Source organism: Erythrolamprus reginae, chromosome 1, assembly GCF_031021105.1.
Source record: "Erythrolamprus reginae isolate rEryReg1 chromosome 1, rEryReg1.hap1, whole genome shotgun sequence".
In the NCBI taxonomy this organism is placed as follows: domain Eukaryota; kingdom Metazoa; phylum Chordata; class Lepidosauria; order Squamata; family Dipsadidae; genus Erythrolamprus; species Erythrolamprus reginae.
The window spans coordinates 856,943-880,936 of NC_091950.1; the positions used below are offsets into that span (position 1 = coordinate 856,943).

The window sequence follows — 23,994 nt, forward strand, 5'->3', positions numbered from 1 at the left end:
GGCGAACCTGGGCAAACGCCCCCCTTAGATTGTCCCACTAGAGGCAAAAAAACATTAGACATTGCTACACAACACTAAAAGATGTGTATTGGAAGAAGAAGAGAGGAATAAGAGGGCGACACAGAATGAGGTGGCTAGATGGGGTCACTGAAGCAGTAGGATTGAGCTGAAATGGACTCAAGACTGCCGGCAGAGGTGGATCTTTAAAACTTTATGGAAGGCAGGGAAAGCGGGGGCAGTACAGACCTCTGGGGGGAGTTTGTTCCATAGGGCCGGGGTCACCACAGAGAAGGCTCTTCTCCTAGGCCCCACCAGATGACATTGTCTGGCTGAGAGGACCTGGAAGTGGCCGACTCTGTGGGATCTGACTGGCAGTTGGGATGTATGAGGCAGAAGACGGTCTCATAAGTAATCTAATCCAATGTCATGTAGGGGCGGCATACAAATCTAAGTAATAAATAAGTAATAAATAAATTTGTATTGTGTTCTGAGATGGGGTCAAAGACGAGGCAGCATGGGGCTGGTGTCAATGGCCGTGGAAGCATGGGGCTGCCCTCACTCCTCTGAGGGTAGCCCTGAATCCCCGCCATCTGGAGGTCTCGGTTTTACCAAACCGAGCCCGATCCTCCCTGAAGGGGGGGGACATAGGGGACACTACCGGGGGACTGGTTGGGGGTCAGTAAACACCCGCCAGGCGAACTGTCCTGGTCTCACGCTGGCAGTGGTGCGAAGTCGGCCAGGCTGCAATGCCTGCGCCGACACCAGCCATGGGAGACAATGATATTGAAGAAGAGCGGTAACATCTGGGGGAAAAAGGCTGCCTATAGGAGGTATAAGGAGTCTGGAAGTATAGCTGAGACAGAAGGAGGTGAAACAGATAATATATGCTGCTAAAGCCTCAAAAGAGGAAGAAATTGCCAAATCTTTAAAGAAGGGGGAGAAAACCTTCTTCAGATATATTATTGATAGGAAGAAGAAAAACTGCAACATCACAAAGCTTAGTAGCAGAAATAATACATGCTGTCAACCTTCGCTATGCTGCTGCAGTCTTTCACTTGGTTGTCATAGAGACGGGGTGGGGTAGATAAGAAGGGGGGGTTGGGGAGAGCACAGGAGGAGAGTTAAGTTTCGTTTTCCTAGGTACCAGTAGAAGACCATTAGATGGAAAATTCCTGAAGAGTGACGGGAGGGGCAGCATGTGCCACCTGGTGATTCTGGACAATGAGGATTGGGCAAAATCCCAAAAGCGGGTGGAAAAGGGGTTTTGATATATACTTGTATCATGCCATTTTCTCAGACTTTGCTTTTCTTTCGATGCTTCAAGTTCTGATTTTGATAAATTCACTTTTGAAGCTTTATAAAGGGACTCTGAGTTTTATTTGTCTGAATTCTGACTGGCAGCTTGACATTAAGCAAAGTCTGTCCTAACAGTCACTCCTGGAGAAGAAATTCTACCAGGGACTGGCGAAGATGTTCCGACGTGAAAGTGAGAGAGATTATTCTGGAGAGGATATTACCCTCAAAAGCCCTGCTCCTCCGATACTTGAGAAAGAGGAACTCTGGATCCCAGTGGAGATGAAGGTGGCCAAGATAAGCCAGCCAGAAGAGCCCCGCAATGATCAACTGGGGTAGGCATAAGTGGACTCCTTGGCGATGCAATGCGGGATTCTGATGCTAATGTGACCCACTGCAAGAAACTGTTTGTTTGTTTGTTTGTTTGTTTGTTTGTTTGTTTCTTTCTTTCTTTCTTTCTTTCTTTCTTTCTTTCTTTCTTTCTTTCTTTCTTTCTTTCTTTCTTTCTTTCTTTCTTTCTTTCTTTCTTTCTTTCTTTCTTTCTTTGATTGATTGATTGATTTGTATGCCGCCTCTCTCTGCAGACTCGGGGTGGCTCACAACAATAATAAAAACAATGCATCACAAATGGCATCGGACCAGAATATCTCCGGGACTGCCTTCTGCCACACAAATCCCAGCGACCGGTTAGGTCCCACAGAGTTGGCCTTCTCCGGGTCCCGTCGACTAAGCAATACCTTCTCTGTGGCGGCCCCGACCCTCTGGAACCAGCTCCCCCCAGATATCAAAGTTGCCCCCACCCTCCTTGCCTTTCGCAAGTTCCTTAAAACCCACCTCTGTCGTCAGGCATGGGGGAATTGAAATTTCCCTTCCCCTAGGCTTATAGAATTTATACATGGTATGCTTGTATGTATGAGTGGTTCTTTAAATTGGGGTTTTTTAGATTGTTTTTTAATATTAGATTTGTTTACATTGTCTTTTTATATCGTTGTTAGCCGCCCGGAGTCTTCGGAGAGGGGCAGCATACAAATCTAATAAATACATACAAATACAAATACAAATCTAATATTAAAAAGACTGCGGAGTGTTGGTGTGACATGGGCATATCTAGGACAGCCCATGATTGCTCTCGCAGCTGCATTCTGCACGATCTAAAGTTTCCAAACACTTTTCAAAGGTAGCCCCATGTAGAGAGCGTTACAGTAGTCGAACCTCGAGGTGATGAGGGCATGAGTGACTGTGAGCAGTGATTCCCGGTCCAGATAGGGCCGCAACTGGTGTACCAGGCAAACCTGGGCAAACACCCCCCTTGCCACAGTTGAAAGATGTTTCTCTAATGTAAGCTGTGGATCAAGGAGGACGCCCAAGCTGTGGACCCTCTCTGAGGGGGTCAGTAATTCCCCCCCCCCGGGGTAAGAGACGGACAGATGGAATTTTGCACACTTTAGAGTCATCAGCAAATAGGCAAACCTTCCTTACCAAACCTTCCCTTATGTCACTCACAAAGATATTAAAAAGAATAGGACCCCGAACAGATCCTTGTGGCACACTGCCTGTAACCAGTCTCTGCTCAGAATACTCGCAATTAACAACAACTCTCTGATGTCTATGCTTCAGCCAACTGCAAATCCACTGAACTATCCAGGCATTAAGTCCAATCTTTACTAACCTATCTATCCGTTCTTTATGTGGAACTGTATCAAAGATTTTGCTGAAGTCCAGATAGGCAATATCCACAGCAACACCTTCATCCAACACCTTTGTGACATAGTCAACGAAATCAATGAGATTAGTCTGACATGATTTGCCTTCAGTAAAGCCATGCTGATTTGGATCCAATAAGTTATTGTTTTTTAGGTGCTGATTTATCCTCTTTTTGAGTAGAGTCTCCATCATTTTAACTACAACTGATGTCAAGCTAACTGGCCTGTAGTTACCAGCGTCTTCTCTACTGCCCTTCTTGTGGATAGGCACAACACTGGCCATTCTCCAATCCTCAGGAACATCTCCTGTTAACAGCGATTGGTTAAACAAATCAGTCGGGGGGGGGGAGTAGCAATGACAAATCTGAGTCCTTTAAGAACTCTGGTGTGGATGCCATCTGGACCCATTGCCTTATTTGTCTTTAATCATTCAAGTTCCTCTAGGACATTGGCCTCTGAGATCACTGGAGCTGAATCCCTACAGATGGAAGCAATGCTATATCCACCCATATTATTATATTGTAAGCTGCCTTCTGAGAAAACTGAACAGAAGTAGCTATTCAAATGGTCAGCAATCTCCTTATTCCCATCAATGTTTGTATTATCTCTAGTACTAAGCTTTGTGATGCTGCAGTTTTTCTTCTTCTTCTTTCTCCATGCCCCATGAACACTTATACTATCCAAACATACTAAAAACCCAGCTGCTCTAGCCTAGAGGTGGAGCTCTTGCCCCACAATAATAGTAATAATAATAATTATACAGTGATACCTCGTCTTACGAACTTAATTGGTTCCGGGATGAGATTTGTAAGGTGAAAGGTTTGTAAGACGAAACAATGTTTCCCATAGGAATCAATGGAAAAGCGATTAATGCATGCAATCCCAAAACTCACCCCTTTTGCCAGATTACGTGCCCGTTTTTGCGCTGCTAGGATTCCCCTGAGGTTCCCCTCCATGAACATGGAAGTCTGGAGGTGGGGTTTCCTCCATGGGAAACCCCACCTCCGGACTTCCGTGTTTTTGTGATGCTGCAGGGGAATCCCTGCAGAGCAAAAACGGGTGCTTCGCTGGCAACAGAAGTCCGAAGGTGGGGTTTCCCAGCGAGGGGAGCCTCAGCAAAATTGCAGCATGAAAAAAACACAGCTGTCCTTGAAACCCCACCTCCGGATACAACACAATCATACCCACTCATAACTTTAATGGTCAGAGAAGGGGATACATTAGTTGCCCCATGCCTGATGACATAGGTAGCTCTTCAGGCTCTTGCGAAAGGCAAGGAGGGTGGGAGCAGTTTGAATCTCTGAAGGGAGTTGATTCCAGAGTGGTCGGGCTGCCACAGAGAAGGCTCTTCCCCTAGGCCCCGCCAGATGACATTGTTTGGTTAATGGGACCTGGAGAAGGCCTACTCTGAGGGACCTAATCAGCCACTGGGATTTATGTGGCAGAAGGCGGTCCTCTACGTATTCTGGTCCGATGCCATGTAGGGCTTTATAGGTCCTCACCAACACTTTGAATTGTGTCTAGAAACTAATCGGCAACCAATGCAGGCCGCGGAGTATTGATGAAACATGGGTGTATCTGGGATGTATCATGGCTCATGCAGCCACATTCTTCATGATCTAAAGTTTCTGAACACACTTCAGAGGTAGCCTCATGTAGAGAGTGTTGTAGTAGTCGAACCTCGAGGTGATGAGGGCATGAGTGACTGTGAACAGGGACTTCCTGTCCAAATAGGGCCGCAACTGGTGCACTAGGCAAACCTGGGCAAATGCCTCGCCACAGCCAAAAGATGATGTTCTAAAGTCAGCTGTGGATCGAGGAAGACACCACAATCAGGAGGCTGTGAGTTTCATCCTAGGTAGAGGCAGATGTCGGGTTTCCTGCTTGGGCAGGGGGTTGGATTGGATGACCTGCAAGGTCCCTTCCAACTCTGTTAAATCTGTTAAACTATGGAACAGGCCAAACATGTCCCATCTTGTGTGCACATGCTCAGTCTCACATAACTCAACTACCCATCTTCACCTTGACTCTCAACTGCATCTGATCTGTGAATTAACAAGAGACCCAAACTCATTTTTCTCCATCTGCTGTATGAAGTGTAGCTATTGCTCAGTAAATAGGACAATTGCTTTTTTCTTTTTTTTCTTTTTCTTTTTTTCTTTTTTTTAAATAGTTTTTTAAAAAAAATATTTTACAAATGTGACATACAAGACAAACAAAAAAACATACATAAAAACATATATATACAACATTTGGGAAATGAAAGTTTCCCCACTTTTTTTGGATATTTGATCAGAGAATTACACTTCTTTTACATAATATTAATTTTTGAATTCTTTTATTTGATGTGTTGCTTTGCATAATTTTTTATTTATTTATTTCTTTTAGCCAATCATAAAATTTGGCCATGTTTTATAGTAATCTGATTCTTCTTTTAGCCTGTCCATCTCCGCACAGTCTAGTATTTTTTTAATTATTATGTTTTCTTCCGGTATTTTATCTGTTTTCCACTGTTGGGCATATACTATTCTGGCAGCTGTTAGTATGTGTATAACTAGGTATCTTACCTCTTTTTCTATTTTTTTATTAAAAATACCAAATAAGTATAATTCTGGTTTTCCCCCTGATTTCTTCATTTGCTATTTGTTTTAACCAATTTGTTATTTTATTCCAAAACTTTTTTGCCTGTGTGCATGTCCGCCATTGGTGGTAGAACGTGCCTCTTTCTTTTTTACACTTCCAACATATTGGAGAGGTTTTTGGGAACATTTTTGCAAGTCTTTCTGGCGATAGGTGCCACCTGTAGAACATTTTTAATTGGTTTTCCTTGAATGCGGTCGATCTTGTTATCTGCCAATTATTAATCCATAATTTCCCCCTTTTTCTAGTTCAATTGTGTAGCCAAAATTCATTCCCCAGCTTATCATATTCTCTTTTACAATTTCCAATTCTATCTCATAACGGATCAAAAATTTATATATTTTACCGATTAATTTTTCATCATTTCTTAATAGTGTCCTGTCCAATCCATCCCTCCCCACCAGAAAACCATATTCCTTTTAGTCTTTTTGGTATGCGTCTTTTAATTGTAGATATGTCCACCAATCTAATTTCTTACCGTTATATTCCAATTCTTCCTTTGTTTTTATATTCATTTGTTGATCTAATAATTCTTTATATCTAATTGTATTGTGAGGCCCGATTAAATTTGGATGATATGTTAGTTCTATTGGTGAAACCCATTCTGGTACCTTAGTATATTGTTGTTTTTTTATTATTTTCCAAATTTGGATAAGAGAATTTCGTAATATATGCTTTTTGAAATATGTATGAGTTTTGTCTCTTCTGTACCAGAGATAGGCGGGCCAGCCTAATAATAAATCGTGCCCTTCTACTGTCAATATACATTTATTTTCTAATGTGATCCACTCTTTGATCCATACTAATGATGTTGCGTAATAATATAGTTTAAAATTTGGTAGACCCAGACCTCCTCTTTCCTTCACATCTTGCAATGCCTTTAATTTGATTCTTGCTTTTTTACCTAACCATATATATTTTAATATTACCTTGTCTAATTCTTTAAAGAAATTTTTACCTGGGTTTATTGGAATTGTCTGGAAAAGGAAGAGGAGCTTGGGCAGGACACTCATTTTAATCGAATTAATTCTACCTATTAATGAGAATTGTAAATTTTGCCAATTTTTAAAATCTACTTTGCTTTGACTTATTAAACTTGTATAATTATCTTCTTTTAATGTCGACGTTTTGGCTGTAAGCCACATTCCTAAATGTTTCACTTTTTTGACTACTTGCATATTGGTAATTTGTTCTAGATGTTTTATTTGTTTTTTGTGCAATTTTTGGTGATTATTTTTGTTTTTTGTTTGTTTATTTTGAGTCCTGTTACTTCACCAAGATCTTCAATTTGTTTAATTAATTTTGGTGCGGTTGTCAATGGTTCCTCAATTATAAATACCAAATCATCTGCAAAGGCCTGGACTTTATAAGTTTCTTTTCTTATTTTTAGGCCTTTTATGTCTTCATTTTTTCTTATTTTAATTAGTAGTGTTTCCATCGTTAATGTAAACAGAAGTGGAGAGATGGGGCATCCCTGTCTCACTCCTTTCTCAATTTAAAATTTTTCCATTTGCTCTCCATTAATTATAATTTTGGCTTTTTGTTCCAGATATATTGTTTTTATTAAATTTGTAAAGTGTTGTCCAAAATTCATAATTTCTAATTGTGTTATCATAAATTTCCAATTTACATTGTCAAAAGCCTTTTGTGCGTCAAGAAAAACCAATGCCATCTGTTTTCCAGGATGTTCCTCATAGTATTCTAGTACATTTGTTATTATCCTCAAATTATCTTTAATTTGCCTCTTGGGGAGAAAGCCATTTTGATCACAGTGTATTAATTGATTCAGAATGTTTTTTAACCTTGCTGAGTAAATTGTGATAAATATCTTATAATCTGTATTTAATAACAATATGAGTCTGTAATTTTGAATTTTTTCTTTTTCTGTTTCTGTTTTGGGTATAAGTGATATAATTTTAATAATAATAATAATTTATTAGATTTGTATGCCGCCCCTCTCTGAAGATATTAATGCTTCTGTCCATGTTTGGGGTATCTTTGCATCTCGGGCTATTTGATTATAAATATCCAATGTATTATTTTCTAATATTTTTATTTCTTGTTTGTATAATTCTACTGGTATGCCATCTGTGCCTGTTGCTTTGTTGTTGTTGTTTTGTTTTATCGCTGCTTGAAGTTCAACTAAGGTAATTGGTCTATTTGGTTCTTGTCGTTGCTCTTCTGTTAATACTTCCATATTTGTTAGTTCAATATACTTTTCTATTTCTTCTTTTTTTACTTCTTCCTGTGTATATAATTTCTTATAATATTGTACTGCTATTCTTTTCTTTTCTTGCTTCTCATATTTTATGTTACCTTGTTCATCTTCTAATCTGTCTATGATTTTTTTTCTTTTTGTTTTCTTAGTTTATGTGCTAGCCACCTTCCTGTTTTATTTGCTTGGTCGAAATATACCTGTTTGGCTGTTCTAATCTTTTCTTCTACTTCTTCCTGATATAACAAATTAATTGCATGTCTAATTTGATCTTTTTTCTCCTTAATTTTTTTCCGTTTTGGATTTAATTGTAGCTCTGTTTCTATTTGTTTTAATTCTTGTTCTAATGTTTCCTGTTTAATCTTTTTTTGTTTATGTTTCATTGCCATATATGATGTTGTTAAACCTCTGATGTAAGCTTTTGTTGTGTCCCAAAGTGTTTGTGGTGAAATTTCGTCTGTTTTATTTATTTCAAAAAATATCTGTAATTCTTTCTCTAGCATTTCAGTGTACTGCTTTTCCTTTATTATTTTTCTGTCCATAATCCATTTTATTTGTTTTTTATTATTTCCCTTTCTCCAATTTAATGATATTGGGTTGTGGTCTGCCCAAGTGTTTGCTTCTATTTCAATTTTTACAATTTCATTGTTTATCTGCGTTGTTGCCCAAACCATGTCTATACGCGACCAACTCTGGTGTGGATTTGAATAATATGTATATTGTTTGTATTTTTCGTGTTTTTCTCTCCAAGACTCTTTCAAGTTTAGCTCCTTAACTATATCCCAAAAGGTTTTAGGGAGGTTTTTCTTTTTTTTTAATATTTCTGTTTCCTTTATAATCTAATTTCTTATGTGCTACCGCATTGAAATCTCCTAGTGGAATTATGTTTTTTAAATCTAACTCAATGATTTTTTCATGTAGTTTTCTATAAAACTGTAATTGATTTTCATTCGGTGTGTATATTACTATTAATGTTAGCAATTTCTTATTCTTTTCTAATTCTATTATTAAAATTCTGCCTTCCTTATCCTTGTATATTTCTTTTTCATTAATCGTTTCTTTCACATATATAGCCACCCCCCTTTTTTTTCTGCTAAAGATGTATAAAGAATTTCTAGTTTCTTATTTACTAATAGGTCTACATTTCGTTTGCGTATATGTAATTCTTGCAAAGCAATCACATCCATTTTTAATTTTTTTAATTTTGTGAATATCAATCTTCTTTTATTAGGATTATTAAGTCCATTTACATTAATAGATGTTATTCTTGTGTCTTCTGACATTAACTATGCGTAGTATTTCTGATTCCTTGTTTCTTTTAGGTTTCTCTCCTGTTATACTTCCTTTTGTTCCTGTTTCCCTTCTTCCAACCTTGGTTTCTCTCTTTCTTCCCTCAGTTCCTCTTCCTCCCGACTTGCTGTCTCTAATTCCTCTCTACTTCCCCTACTTTCCTTGCTAACTTGTTCCTCATATAGTAAATCATTTTCTTCACAGAATTGTCTGGCTTCCTCCAGTGTATTTATTCTAACTCTCCTTTCTTTCCAAGTTATCATCATCCCTTTTGGTAGCAGCCATCTAAACATTACATTCCTTTGGATCAATTTTCTTGCCAGGAATTGATATTGTTTTCTAATTTCACGAATCTTACGTGGCCCTTGTTTAAGAATTATTATTTCTTCACCTCTGTATGATATTGATTGGCTGCATGACCATTTATATATTTCATCTCTCACCATCCGTCTAGTGAATTTAATACGTACTTCGCGCGGAAGATGGTGTCTTTTTGCATAATTGGTATGTACCCGGTATAGTTCATCTATATCCCGCGCCGTCTCTTGTTGGTCTTTATGTAAAATTTTTGCTAAAATTTCTATCATTTTCTCACCCAAATTCTCATCTCGCTCTTCAATTATATTTTGAAATCTTAAACTAAATGAGGAAAGATCTAATTCCAATTGTGAAATAGATTGGTCCATATTCTTGACAGTCAACTCATTTTTCTCTTCTATCCCCTTTACCTTCTTTTCTACCTTCTCTTCTATTATCTTTATTTTTTGTATATTTTCTTTTAATGTTTGTTGCATATCTACAATCCTTTCACCTGCAAGGTCCCTTCCAACTCTGTTAAATCTGTTAAACTATGGATCAGGCCAAACATGTCCATCTTGTGTGCACATGCTCAGTCTCACATAACTCAAATACCCATCTTCACCTTGACTCTCAACTGCATCTGATCTGTGAATTAACAAGAGACCCAAACTCATTTTTCTCCATCTGCTGTATGAAGAGTAGCTATTGCTCAGTAAATAGAACAATTGCTTTTTTCATGCAGTTATCAAAAGAACAGTAATTTCTAAAATATCCCCCATGGACTTCTACACACACACAAACCTTCTGAGATAAAACCTGTTTTGATGGTAACTTCTCCCAGTGGGGGAGGACATGTCACCTTGACTTGTCTTGCAAAGAGTGAACTCCTGAGATTGCAGAGACTCGGCTGGGCTTATTTTCCTCTTTGGTTGCAGCCCAAACTGAAGCAAGTGGAAGCATGGTTGACATACATTTGTATTGGAGGCATCCAAGTGGTACAGTCTCTCTCCAAACTTCTGGTGATATTTCAGGTGCTACCTACAAACTCATCTTCTTCACAAGCGTTGATTTCTGATCTAGGAGGGAAGGTGAGAAGAATGGCTCGGCTGCCTCTTTCCCTCCCCCTCCTCCTCCTCCTGCTCTTCTGGCTCCTGCCTCCAACCTCTGCTAAGAGGATGCACACTGGATGTGCGTTGACAAACACTTTGCAGAATATGAGAGACTTTTACAGGCCTGGTGATTTCATTATTGGTGGGAATTTTCCCATAGGAACCATACAAACATTCACTATCCAATCCTACAGGAGAAAACCATTTCTGCTTGAAGACAGTGTTTTGTAAGTTTCTCGGTATATACAAATAATTGATTTGCTTTGTGTTCAGGGATTCCTGTCAGAAATACTAATTCCAATGATGTTTGCAATGTCCTGGCACAGTTTGTGCTTTTCTCAATAAAGAACTGAACTCATAAAATAGGCTAGAATTTTCAGTCTTTCCAGAACTCTTGATCAGGAAGATTATAGACCTTCCAAAAAAATGAGGAAAGCCCAAAGCCCATCGAGTTTTAGAAATTCTACAAGTGAAGAAGTTGATTTACAATATGGCAGAAAACTCCAAGATGGAGTCAACGTATTTATAGTGTGGAAGAGTTGGAATAAACTCCACAGTTTTGAAATCAGGATCGCTCATAAATAAGGGCCTTCGTTAAGCCTATGCTGTCACCCCTACTATAGTCCTGTGCTCAACCATGGTTTCCAGGCCTGAAGAAGCTGCTTCAAGAGGGAAACAAATGAATTAGGGTGGAAGAAAAGCAATTGGGAAGGATTACCATCACTGGAGCAAAACGAAGGAGGGAGGAATGATGAAGAGTTATCAAGTGGTCTGTGATATGGATAAATGGGATTTTCTCTTTTCACCATCAAATATTACTTAAGAAATGTCTTTAACCAAAAACTACAATAACAATGATACTTGACACTTCCTGCTACAAGATTGCAGAAAGAAAAATTGCCTGCCTTCCATAGAAGACCTCTGTATTCAATTCAATTCAATTTATTAGATTTGTATGCCGCCCCTCTCCAAAGACTCGGGGCGGCTCACAACAATGATAAAAACAATATTATAGTGCAACAATTCTAATACTAAAAAGAAATATATAAAACCAATATATAAAATATATAAAATCAATATATAAAATATTGTGCAGTTCAGGAGGGCTGAGAAGATATCTGCAGACCTTGAAAGATGGCGTTTAAGGGGTGACTTGATTGAAGTGTATAAAATCATGCATGGGATAGAAAAGGTGGATAGAGAAAAATTATTTTCTCTATCAGACAATACTAGGACAATGGGGCACTCCCTAAAGCTCATGGGTTAGTAGTAGTATTTAAGATTTAATCTTCAGTTCAATTCACAGTCTGGGACTGGTAGAACAGTTGAAGTAGAAATCAAGGACTTAGAGCTGTTATGGTAACATCTGAGTATATAGGCAATTCTGAGTAAGGAGGTTTTTTGCAAAATCAGAATATTTAGGTCTGATAAGTTCAAAATTTCCATCTATTTAGGCAATGTTTGGGGTATAGCTCAAAGGGCTCTTATAATTATTGGTACAACTATTGGATTATTATTGTTGTTTCTGCTGTTGTCATTGCTGTTAATCATTGCTCAGTCAGTCAAATGTTCAGATTGAATTTGGCATTTTTGCCTACCTAAGCACATATGAAGAGCCATGCTGAATCAGGCCAAAGCCCATCACGTTCAGCATTCTGTGGTCCACAGTGGTCCACATGGGGATCTTGAGCAGAAAGCGAAGGCAAAACCCTCCCTTTCCCTTGAACCCCCAACAAATGGAACCCAAGGGACCTATTGAATCCTTTCCAAGGACCTGGGACAGGTAGATGTGGATGTTTGATGATGTTACAGATATCATCACAGGATGGAAGCTGTCCCCAGTAAACCCACATTTTGGGCAATTGACTGATGACAAATTTTTACTATTATTGTTGTTATTGTTGTTATCTGTGTTCCATAAAATGTGTACTGAGCGCTTCTGTACTGGAGACAAATTCCTTGTGTGTCTAATCACACCTGGCTAAATAAAATATTGAAATTCAAATTACAAAGGAAAAAAATGGGGGGAAATAGCAGGATAAACTCCATCAGCCCACACAAACTTTGCTTAAAATTTCCCCAATGATTTTCTCCCCATAGAGTCATGCCCAAGAACTACCAGCAGTTCATGGCCTTGGTGTTTGCAGTCAGAGAGGTCAACAGGGATCTGGTTCTCCTTCCCAACATCACTCTTGGCTTCCAAATCTATAGCAATTATCAGACTGGGATGACAATTTCCATTATCAATCTCTCCTTGCTCTCCAGACAAGGCCGAATGGTTCCAGGCTACAAATGTGGCATGAAGGACCCTTTGCTCTCTGTCATTGGGGGCCTCAACCCCAAATCCTCAAGGCAGATGGCCTCCATCTTCAGCATCTTCAAGGTCCCACAGGTGAGGGGGCTCTACTGGAGATAATATGAGGTAGACAAACAACAGAAGCCCAGACAGAAGCCCAAGAGGATAAGCTCATGTGTTTTGGGAGGCAAATGAGCAGTTTATGACCTAGAGAATCTGCACTACAGTTCAATTTGCTTTTTATATTTTATGTGTTGAGAAATGTTTTTATTGAACCCAAAAGTGATAGGTAATGAAATAATTCTGAAATGATATACTTTCCAAGAAAAATTCCTTCCTAATCTATTCTTCATAAAAGTGTAACCATCCTTTCTCTGCAGTCTGTCCTCTGTATTCAGTTGATGAATTGTTCCCGTATAAATTTACATTGATACTCTAGAAAAAGTGTAGAAGAGAGCAACCAGAAAGATAAAGGGACTAGAAACTAAAACATACGAGGGAAGGTTGCATGGATAGTCTAGCAAAGAGGAGGTACAGTGGGGGGTATGATACCAGTCTACCAATACTTGAGAGGCTGTCACAGGGAGGAGGGGAACCCATTATTTTCCAGGGCACCAGAGAGCCAGACAAGGTACAATGGTTGGAAGCTGACCAAGGAGAGATTCAACCTGGAAATAAGGAGGAACTTTCTGACTGTGAGAGTGATCAACCAGTGGAATGGGTTGCCTGCAAAGATGGTGAATGCTCCAACACTAGAGACTTTCAAGAAAAGAATGGACTGTTATTGTAGGGTCTCCTGCACCAGCAGGAGGTTGGACTAGATGGCCTGCAAGGTCCCTTCCAACTCAATGAATGAATGAACGAACGAACGAACGAATGAACAAACAAACAAACAAACAAACAAACAAACAAAATTAAGCTTATCACTCAAAGTGAGCCAGCCTAACTGATGTGGCAATAATCCATGTCACAGTGACTCCTAAAATCACCATAAAATCAATAATCTCACTTTCTCCAGCTAGGCGTTGGCTTTGAGTTAACCCAAGGAGGCAGAAGAGTTTATCCTTCCTTCTTCCGGATAAATCCCAAGGAATTTTCTGAGTATGTGGGTTTTGTGCAACTGCTCCTGTATTTCCAGTGGAACTGGGTTGGGCTCGTAGCCCCTGAAAATGACAATGGTGAACGTTTCATCTCATCTCTGGTGCCAATGCTCAAGGAGAAGGAGATCTGTTTGGCTTTCACTGAAATATTGAAATCGAATTTTCTTCGTCATACTACAATGCTGAAATTACTTCATATGATAGACACTTGGGCTAAAGCTGAAGTGATTGTTCTATTTGGAGACCCCCAAAGTATTACAAATGTAAAGGCAGTAATGAGTATCCATGAACATTTGAGAAAGACATCATTCTGGAAAGTTTGGGTGTTAACTTCCCATTGGAAACTCAGTGTGTTGGGGAATCAAGACAATTTGAAAGTAGTAAAGCCCTTCCATGGGTCTCTGCATTTTAGGCTCCACACTGGGGAGGTCTCAGAATTCAGTCGTTTCCTCCTGTCTTTAGACCCCCTGAAGCCACTAGGGGATGTCTTTCTGCCTCCATGTTGGGAGAGGTTGTTTGGCTGCACGATGGACCAGCCAGGCAGGATCCTTCCAAAGGGGGAAAAACCATGTACAGGAAAGGAGAATTTACAGACTCTGCCTTCTTACATTTTTGAAACAAGCATGGATGGTGAAAGCTACAATATCTACAATGCCATTTTTGCTGTGGCACATGCATTGCATGCAATGTATGGGTCAAGAATGCTTGAAAAGAGGGTCTCAAATGTCCAGCCATGGCAGGTAATTTCTGTGATTTCCTATCTAGTCTGCAGATCCTTAGAGAGGAAACTTCCCATGTGATTATATACAGTAGAAGGAGAAATAAGAAATCAACCAAACCAGTTGTCCATAAGATCAACAGAGGAAAGATTTTCCCATAAGTTCCCGAAAGGTCTTCAGTGTTTGTCTAAGAGTCAGGGTTGACCATTCCCTGAAGGAGATTTCAGCCCAGAGCAAGATGACAATTTTTTTATTATTTAAATAAATATTCTGTATTGGTAATATACATAGAAATAACATTGTTTATATACATGATGTGGGCAGGGCCATCATCAGGAATTTTGGGGCCCCATACAGCCTAAGTGTCTGCCCCCCCCCGGCCATTTTAAAACTACTGCCCCCCAAAATCCCGTGCCATGCCCACCATGGCCACACACCCTGGGCAAGCCCTCCCCCGGTCCTCTGAGGTCAAACACAGCCCTGATGTGGCCCTCAATGAAATTGAGTTTGACACCCCTGGCCTAGAGGCTAAATCCTATGAACAAGGGCTTAGAGAATGAGTATGTTTAGCTCAATAAATAGAAAACTGAGGGGGAATATAATAGTAGTTTCCCAATCCTTAAAGGGCTGCCACAGAGCAGATGGCATCTATTTATTCTCCATGCCACCTGAAGGTAGTACAAGAAGCAATGGGTGGAACCTCACCAAGAAGAAATGCAATCTGGAAATAAGGAAAAACTTGGGACTGGGCGGCATAGAAATAAATAAATAAATAAATAAATAAATAATAAATAATAAATAATAAATAATAAATAAATAAATAAATAAATAAATAAATAAATAAATAAATAAATAAATAAATAAATCCCTTCTTTTTTATTAAAAGAAATTAATAGAAACATAGAAACATAGAAGACTGATGGCAGAAAAAGACCTCATGGTCCATCTAGTCTGCCCTTATACTATTTCCTGTATTTTATCTTAGGATGGATATATGTTTATCCCAGGCATGTTTAAATTCAGTTACTGTGGATTTACCAACCACGTCTGCTGGAAGTTTGTTATTTCAGTGAAATAATGTTTTCTCAGGTTGCTTTTGATCTTTCCCCCAACTAACTTCAGATTGTGTCCCCTTGTCCTTGTGTTCACTTTCCTATTAAAAACACTTCTCTCATGGACCTTATTTAACCCTTTAACATATTTAAATGTTTCGATCATGTCCCCCCTTTTCCTTCTGTCCTCCAGACTATACAGATTGAGTTCATGAAGTCTTTCCTGATATGTTTTATGCTTAAGACCTTCCACCATTCTTGTAGCCCGTCTTTGGACCCGTTCAATTTTGTCATTAATAATTTTAAAAAACCAAAATCCGTTACTATTAAAATTAAAACAACCAGCAAAACTATTAATAAAAACAGGTGAGGGCTGGGTTTTTTTCTCTGTTATTATTTAAGTGCTTTTACCATATGCTTTAAATCAAGAATCACTTCTCTCTCTGTTTCTCTCTCTTTTCTGTCATTCTCTGCCTCAATCATTTTCTCATTTCTCTTTTTTTCTCCCCTTTTTTCTATCATTTCTCTCTCTCTTCCTTCCACTCTTCTCTCTCTCTCTTCCTTCCTCTCTCATCTCTTTCTTTCTTTCTCTTTCTCTTTCTCTCTCTTGCTTTCTTTCTCTTTCTCTCACTCTCTTCCTTTCTCTCTCATCTCTTTCTTTCTTTCTCTTTCTTTCTTTCTTCCTCTCTCTCACTCTCTTCCTTCCTCTCTCATTTCTCTCTCTCTCTTTCTTCCCCTCTCTCTCTCTTTCTCTATCTTGCTTTCTTCCTCTCTCTGACTCTCTTCCTTCCTCTCTCATCTCTCTCTCTCTCTCTTTCTCTCTCTTTCTTTCTTCCTCTCTCTCTCTTCCTTCCTCTCTCATCTCTTACTTTCTTTCTCTCTCTCTTTCTCTATCTTGCTTTCTCCCTCTCTCTCCCTCTTCCTTCCTCTCTCATCTCTCTGTCTTTTCTTTCTCTCTCTTTATCTATTTCTCCCCCTCTTTCTCTCTCTCTCTTTTTCTCACTTTCCCTCTCATGTTTTCTTTCTCTCTCTCTCTTGCTTTCTCTCTCACACTCTTTCTCTCTCTCGTTCTCTTTCTCTTGCTATCTCTTTCTCTCCCCCTATTTCTCTCTCTCTCTCTCTCTCTCTCTCTCACTTTCTCTCTATCTTGTTCTGTCTTTGTTCTCACTCTCTCTCATTCTCCGGAGGCTGGCGAAAGTAATTTTCAATTACTTTCAATTGTAATTTTCAATTACTTTCAATTGTAATTTTCAATTACAATCAACCTATCTCTCCTTCCTTCCTTTCCCCCCTCCCTCTTTTCCTTTCCTTCCTTCCTTCCCTTCCCCTTTCTCCTTCTTTCCCTTCTTCCTTCATTCCAACCAACCTATCTCTTCTTCCTGTTTCCTTCTCCTCCCTCTTCCCCTTCCTTCCCCTCCGTCTTTCCCTTCCTTCTCTCCCTATTTTTCCTTCCTTCCTTCCTTTCTGTGTCCTCCCGGCCCTCTCTTTCCCTCCCCTCCCTTTCCCCGACGAGGGCAGCCCGTAGAGTCACACCCATCCCGGGCCGAGTTACAAGAGCCACAGCCGGGCGGGGAGCGCCCCACTTGCTTCGTTCCCGCGGCAGGGCTCAGTCGGGAGCCCGCTGGTCAGGGCTCGGTCGCTGCCACCAGGAATCCAGGAAACCGGGGTCAGGGGTCTCTGGGGCGTCGCACCGGGACGGCGCCTGGAATGCCGGACGCGTGGGCTGACGCGCGCTCTCCCCATCCCCTGCTGCCAGCCCAACCCGGAAAATTCAAAGTAAGAAAAACCTTAGCTCTTACTTTGAATGCTCCGGGCAGGCTAACAGGGAGATGGAGAGAGCGCGGTGGCCCCCGCTGTGAGAATTCCTGCACTGAAGAGAGGCGGAGCGGACGGGCAGGCGAGGGCAGCGGCGAGTAGCCACGGGGGAGCGAGGGGGCTAGAGGCGCGGGGGGGGGTTGGGGGCGGCTTCGTGCGCGTCCTTGGAAAAGGGTGCGCGGGGGGGCCTTTTGGGGGACGCTGGTGCACGCGTGCGAAGCCTACAACTTGCGCTTGTGTTAAATTTTGTTTCTTTCCTAAGCAGCCTTCTGTGTAAAAAAATCCATTTGGGAACGACTCGTTCCGAAATGGATTTTTTTTACACAGAAGGCTGCTTAGGAAAGAAACAAAATTTAACACAAGCGCAAGTTGCAACCGCCACCCCGAAGGGGCTCCTACCTTCGCCGCACGCTTTATTCTGGGACTGGAGGACCACGCTGCCAAAGGCTCCGTCGGGGCTTCGAGTCCTGCCTCGCGAGGGCCAGAGGGCCTGCCTTTTTCGTTGGTGAGGCAGGCAGCCGGCAAGAGAGGGCCGGTACTGCGCATGTGCGATGGCGGGCAAAACCGGGCCCCCCTCATGGCCGGGCCTGGTACACCACTCCCAGTAGTACCGCCCTATGGGCGGCCCTGGATGTGGGTACTGATAAGAGGAAACATTAGGACAGGGACGGAAGGAAGGCTGGTGCACTTATGCACGTCCCTTACTGACCTCTTAGGAATCAGGTGAGGTCAGCAGTGGACAGTCTAAGGGTAAAGTTTTGTGGGGTTTGGTGATGAACCACAAAGTCAGGTAGTGAATTCCAGGCATTGTTAAAGTTGTATTTTCTACAGTCAGGTTTGGAGTGGTTCCCTTTGAGTTTGTATCTGTTGTATGCTTGTGTATTGTTCCACATACAGGGAAGCAAAAAAAACCTCGCTGAAATACACATGCACGTGCATCTGCATATGAGATCTTGCTACCTGCACAGGTGCAGGAAGCAAAATTGTGCTTGATCCCACATTCACACACCAGAGCCATGGAGCTGCACACAATTAGCCATACCAGTAGGGAGTCCACCACTGGTAAAAACTAATCAAGGAGAGAAGCAACCTGTAACTAAGGATACATTTCCTGACAATTAGAACAATTAATCAGTGGGCAGCTTTCATCTAGAAATTGTGAATGCTCCAACAGGGGTTTTACTAGAAACATAGAAACATACAGACATAGAGACTTAGAGACATAGAGACATAGAAAGAAAGATAGAAAGATAGAAAGATAGAAAGATAGAAAGATGAAAGATAGAAAGATAGAAAGATAGAAAGATAGAAAGATAGAAAGATAGAAAGATAGAAAGATAGAAAGATAGAAAGATAGAAAGATAGAAAGATAGAAAGATAGAAAGATAGAAAGATAGAAAGATAGAAAGATAGAAAGATAGAAAGATAGAAAGATAGAAAGATAGAAAGATAGAAAGATAGAAAGATAGAAAGATAGAAAGATAGAAAGATAGAAAGATAGAAAGATAGAAAGATAGAAACATAGAAACATAGAAACTTAGAAACTTAGAAACTTAGAAACTTAGAAACAAAGATTGACTGCAGAAAAAGACCTCCTGGTCCATCTAGTCTGTATTTTATCTTAGGATGGATCTATGTTTAAATTGAAGAAGCAAACAATACAAACGTCCAATGATCAAGATAATGTCTTGTCTTTGGGGGAATGGAGTTAAATAATTGATGCTACTCTTCATTGCTCAGACCTGCACCAAGGAAACTCCTCTAGTTTAGTTTATTTAGATTTGTATGCCGCCCCTCTCCGAAGACTCTAGCTAGTGAGATGCCCCCTCTCAGGATGATGGCCATCGCATTTTGATTTTGGCTTCCTGGCAATGACTCTGATTTCTGTAGGTCTCTTTCAGATTATTTCCTATCTGAGGCATGTCCAGTTCAACACCGGTGCTGGAGAGGAAGTCTCCTTCTCAGAAAAAGCATTGCTGTCTGCTCGTTATGATCTTCTGAACTGGCTTTTTCTCCCCAATGAATCTTTGGTCCCTGTGAAGGTTGGGCAAATAGATCCCAGGGCTTCCCCGGACCAGCATTTCACCCTGAACTCCAATGCAATCATCTGGGCCACAAAGGTGAGTTGAAAGGAAATCTCATCAATTCAGGAAAGTCTTCATTGTCCCTTAGAGGGGCGGAACATCCATCTGGAAAATGACTCTATTGGATGAGAAAATATTTCAGAAATTTGATGAAAAAAACTGCATTCAAGTTTAACGTATTTGAGATTTGAAGTCCAAGATCAGGGTAGGGTGGGGGAGACCTCAGCAGTTCCCATTCAGTTGGATCCTCACAATTCTTGGCTTTAGAAAAACTGTGGCTTTATTTAATGTCACAAACCTTCCTTTGCATTTTGAATCCCAGTTCCAACCTCCAGCATTCACTGGCGGGTTGGGATTGCCATTGGCCTGAATCTTATTCGGGTTTCTGGTTGGCCATTGTAAACCATTTCTTATGAAGACATTCTAAAGATGGAAACAGAAATTTTATTTATTATTTTATTTTATTTTATTTTATTTTATTTTATTTTATTTTATTTTATTTTATTTTATTTTATTTTATTTTATTTTATTTTATTTTATTTTATTTTATTTTATTTTATTTTATTTTATTTTATTTTATTTTATTTTATTTTATTTTATTTTATTTTATTTTATTTTATTTTATTTTATTTTATTTTATTTTATTTTATTTTATTTTATTTTATTATTTTATTTTATTTTATTTTATTTTATTTTATTTTATTTTATTTTATTTTATTTTATTTTATTTTATTTTATTTTATTTTATTTTATTTATATGCCGCTCATTCCAAAGCAGACACAAAGCAGCTAACAAATGGGATAAATACAATAGTAATAATATATAATCCAAATATGTAATAAAACCAGTAATATAATAACAATGAAATAAAATCCAAAAAAAGAACCATACACACAATCTAATTCCAGGCCTGCCAGAAAAGCCAGGTCTTAACGGCCAGGTCTAAACCTGCCTGGGATAAACATAGATCCATCCTAAGATAAAACACAGGAAAGTGTATAAGGGCAGACTAGATGGACCAGGAGGTCTTTTTCTGCCATCAGACTTCTATGTTTCTATGTTTCTATGTTTCTAAGACCGGTAGGCAGTTGATTCCATAGGATTGGAGCTGCCACACAGAAGGCACTTCCCAGAGGGTTGAGGTTGGAGGCGGTCCCGTAAATTTAGAAAGAGAGAAATGAAGTATAGATTACTTAGACTATCTCAAATATTTCTCTTTCATCTTTTAGAAGGTGCCCTTTGCCAGGTGTGGCCTGAAGAGGTGCCAGGCGGGAGAGAGGAGAAAAGTTCCAGAGGGAGAGGAGGTTTGCTGCTACCAATGTGACCCTTGTCCAGAAGGGACCATTTCTCAGACAGGTAGGTCAGAGCTCCAATGTTTATTTATTTATTATTATTTATTTATTATTTAGATTTGTATGCCGCCCCTCTCCGCAGACTCTTGATCTTCCAGGAAGTCATTCAGTGGAAAAATATTAATTTTGACATCAGTTTTGGTAGGCTGCTTTACCTTCTTCAATATATTCATATTTTCAGCTGACCCTCTCAGTTCATGAATTTAAATTGTACTACACCACAAGCCATTTTCTCGTTCCTCCACAATTTAATATATATTAGTTGGAGGGAATAATTCTTAGGTTATATACTAGGCTTTCTACTCCTACTTTTATAGCCCATCAAGAAAACCAGCTCTCAATCTTTTTGGGAAAGAATTTTTATTAAGGATCCGTGTCTTCTATCAGAAAGTTCACTCACCCAGGAAATTCATAGACATGTCGGAAACAGAACAGATCCATCTATCTATGTCTGCTAACCCTTCCCTACAAAAAAAATTTAAATGAGTGGATTTGAAGTCCAATCAGAGAAGTTGAGCCAGAGAACAGATCTATTTTTCTGGCTAACCTATTCCTAGAGTTGACAATATGGATGGATGATTTGACCTTGTTGATTCTCTACTTTTGCTCTTGTTGATACTCTACTCAAAAGAGGATAAATCAGCACCTAAAAAACAATAACTTATTGGACCCAAATCAGCGTGGCTTTACTGAAGGCAAATCATGTCAGACTAATCTCATTGATTTCTTTGACTATGTCACAAAGGTGTTGGATGAAGGTGGTGCCGTGGATATTGCCTATCTGGACTTCAGCAAAGCATTTGATACGGTTCCACATAAAGAGCTGATAGATAAATGAGTGAAGATTGGACTTAATCCCTGGATAGTTCAATAGATTTGCAGCTGGCTGAAGCGTAGACATCAGAGAGTTATTGTTAATGGCGAGTATTCTGAGCAGAGACTGGTTACAAGCGGTGTGCCACAAGGGTCTGTTCTGGGTCCTATTCTTTTTAATATATTTGTGAGTGACATAGGGGAAGCTTTGGTAGGGAAGGTTTGCCTATTTGCCGATGACTCTAAAGTGTGCAATAGGGTTGATATTCCTGGAGGGGTCTGTAATATGGTAAATGATTTAGCTTTACTAGATAAATGGTCAAAGCAATGGAAACTGCAGTTTAATGTTTCCAAATGTAAAATAATGCACTTGGGGAAAAGGAATCCTCAATCTGACTATTGTATCGGCAGTTCTGTGATAGCAAAAACTTCAGAAGAGAAGGATTTAGGGGTAGTGATTTCTGACAGTCTCAAAATGAGTGAACAGTGCAGTCAGGTGGTAAGGAAAGCAAGTAGATTGCTTGGCTGCATAGCTAGAGGTATGACAAGCAGGAAGAGGGAGATTGTGATCCCGCTATATAGAATGCTGGTGAGACCACATTTGGCATACTGTGTTCAGTTCTGGAGACCTCACCCACAAAAAGATATTGACAAAATTGAACGGGTCCAAAGACGGGCTACAAGAATGGTGGAAGGTCTTAAGCATAAAACGTATCAGGAAAGACTTAATGAACTCAATCTGTATAGTCTGGAGGACAGAAGGAAAAGGGGGGACATGAATGAAAGATTTAAATATGTTAAAGGGTTAAATGATGTCTAGAAGGGAAGTGTTTTTAATAGGAAAGTGAACACAAGAACAAGGGGACACAATCTGAAGTTAGTTGGGGGAAAGATCAAAAGCAACATGAGGAAATATTATTTTACTGAAAGAGTAATAGATCCTTGGAACAAACTTCCAGCAGACGTGGTTGATAAATCCACAGTAACTGAATTTAAACATGCCTGGGATAAACATATATCCATCCTAAGAGAAAATACAGAAAATAGTATAAGGGCAGACTAGATGGATCATGAGGTCTTTTTCTGCTGTCAGTCTTCTATGTTTCTATGATTCACCATAAAATGCACACTCTTGATTTCAGATGCAACTCACTGTGACCCCTGCCCAGAAGATCAATATCCCAACAAGGAGAAGGACCACTGCATTGCCAAAAGACTCCACTTCCTCTACTATCAAGACCCCCTGGGATCCTCTTTAGCATCTCTAGCGCTATCTCTCTCTGGGATCACATCTGCAGTCCTGGTCATTTTCCTTAAGCATCATGATACACCAATTGTCAAGGCCAACAACCGAGATCTTACCTACATCCTCCTGGTCTCCCTCCTACTGTGCTTCCTCTGCTCCTTCCTCTTCATTGGTCAACCCAGGAAGCTCAACTGTCTTTTCCAACAAACTGCCTTTGCCATTCTCTTTGCCCTTGCAGTTTCCTCTATCTTGGCAAAAACTGTCATGGTGGTTCTGGCCTTCATAGCCACCAAGCCAGGGAACAGGGCAACTAAACTCTTAGGAAAACCACTGACTAATTCCATTATCATAGCCTGTCCTCTAGTCCAAGCTGTTCTTTGTTCCATCTGGCTAATAACCTCTCCCCCATTTCCCAACATGGACTTCCACTCCTTGGTAGGAGAAGCCATCTTGCAATGTAATGAAGGTTCGGCTTTAATGTTTTATGCTGTCCTTGCCTATCTGACTGTTCTGGCCCTCGTCAGTTTCATGATAGCTTTTTTGGCTAGGAAATTGCCTGACAGCTTTAATGAAGCCAAGTTCATTACTTTTAGCATGCTGGTCTTTTGCAGTGTTTGGATCTCATTCCTTCCCACCTACCAGAGCACCAAAGGGAAGTCCATGGTGGCCGTGGAGATCTTCTCCATCTTGGCCTCAGGGGCTGGTCTCTTGGCTTGCATCTTTTCCCCAAAATGTTATATCATCCTATTAAGGCCCCATCTGAACTGTAGGGAAAATATGATAAGGAACAAACATCTCTAACTGATGCAAACCTGGGAAACATTTTAGTTTTCCTTTGAGGAACCTTTGAGGAAAAGTGCTGAGGGAGAAAGAGGAACATGTCCATTAAATGACACCTTATCCAAAACTCTAAACAATACAGCAACAAATCTAATCAATTAAAATTACAACTAAAAACCCAATACA

At 39.9% G+C, this 23,994-nt stretch overlaps 1 protein-coding gene across 1 annotated transcript; it reads left to right on the forward strand.

Moving 5' to 3' along the window:
* The first annotated feature begins 1,470 nt into the window (after positions 1-1,470).
* Positions 1,471-23,829, forward strand: LOC139158150 (vomeronasal type-2 receptor 26-like). The gene is made up of 6 exons (XM_070735569.1): positions 1,471-1,628; positions 12,651-12,942; positions 13,865-14,686; positions 19,434-19,652; positions 20,847-20,973; positions 22,925-23,829. The coding sequence occupies exons 1-6, from the start codon at positions 1,471-1,473 to the stop codon at positions 23,827-23,829; spliced, it is 2,523 nt and encodes an 840-aa protein (XP_070591670.1).
* The last annotated feature ends 165 nt before the right edge of the window (positions 23,830-23,994 follow it).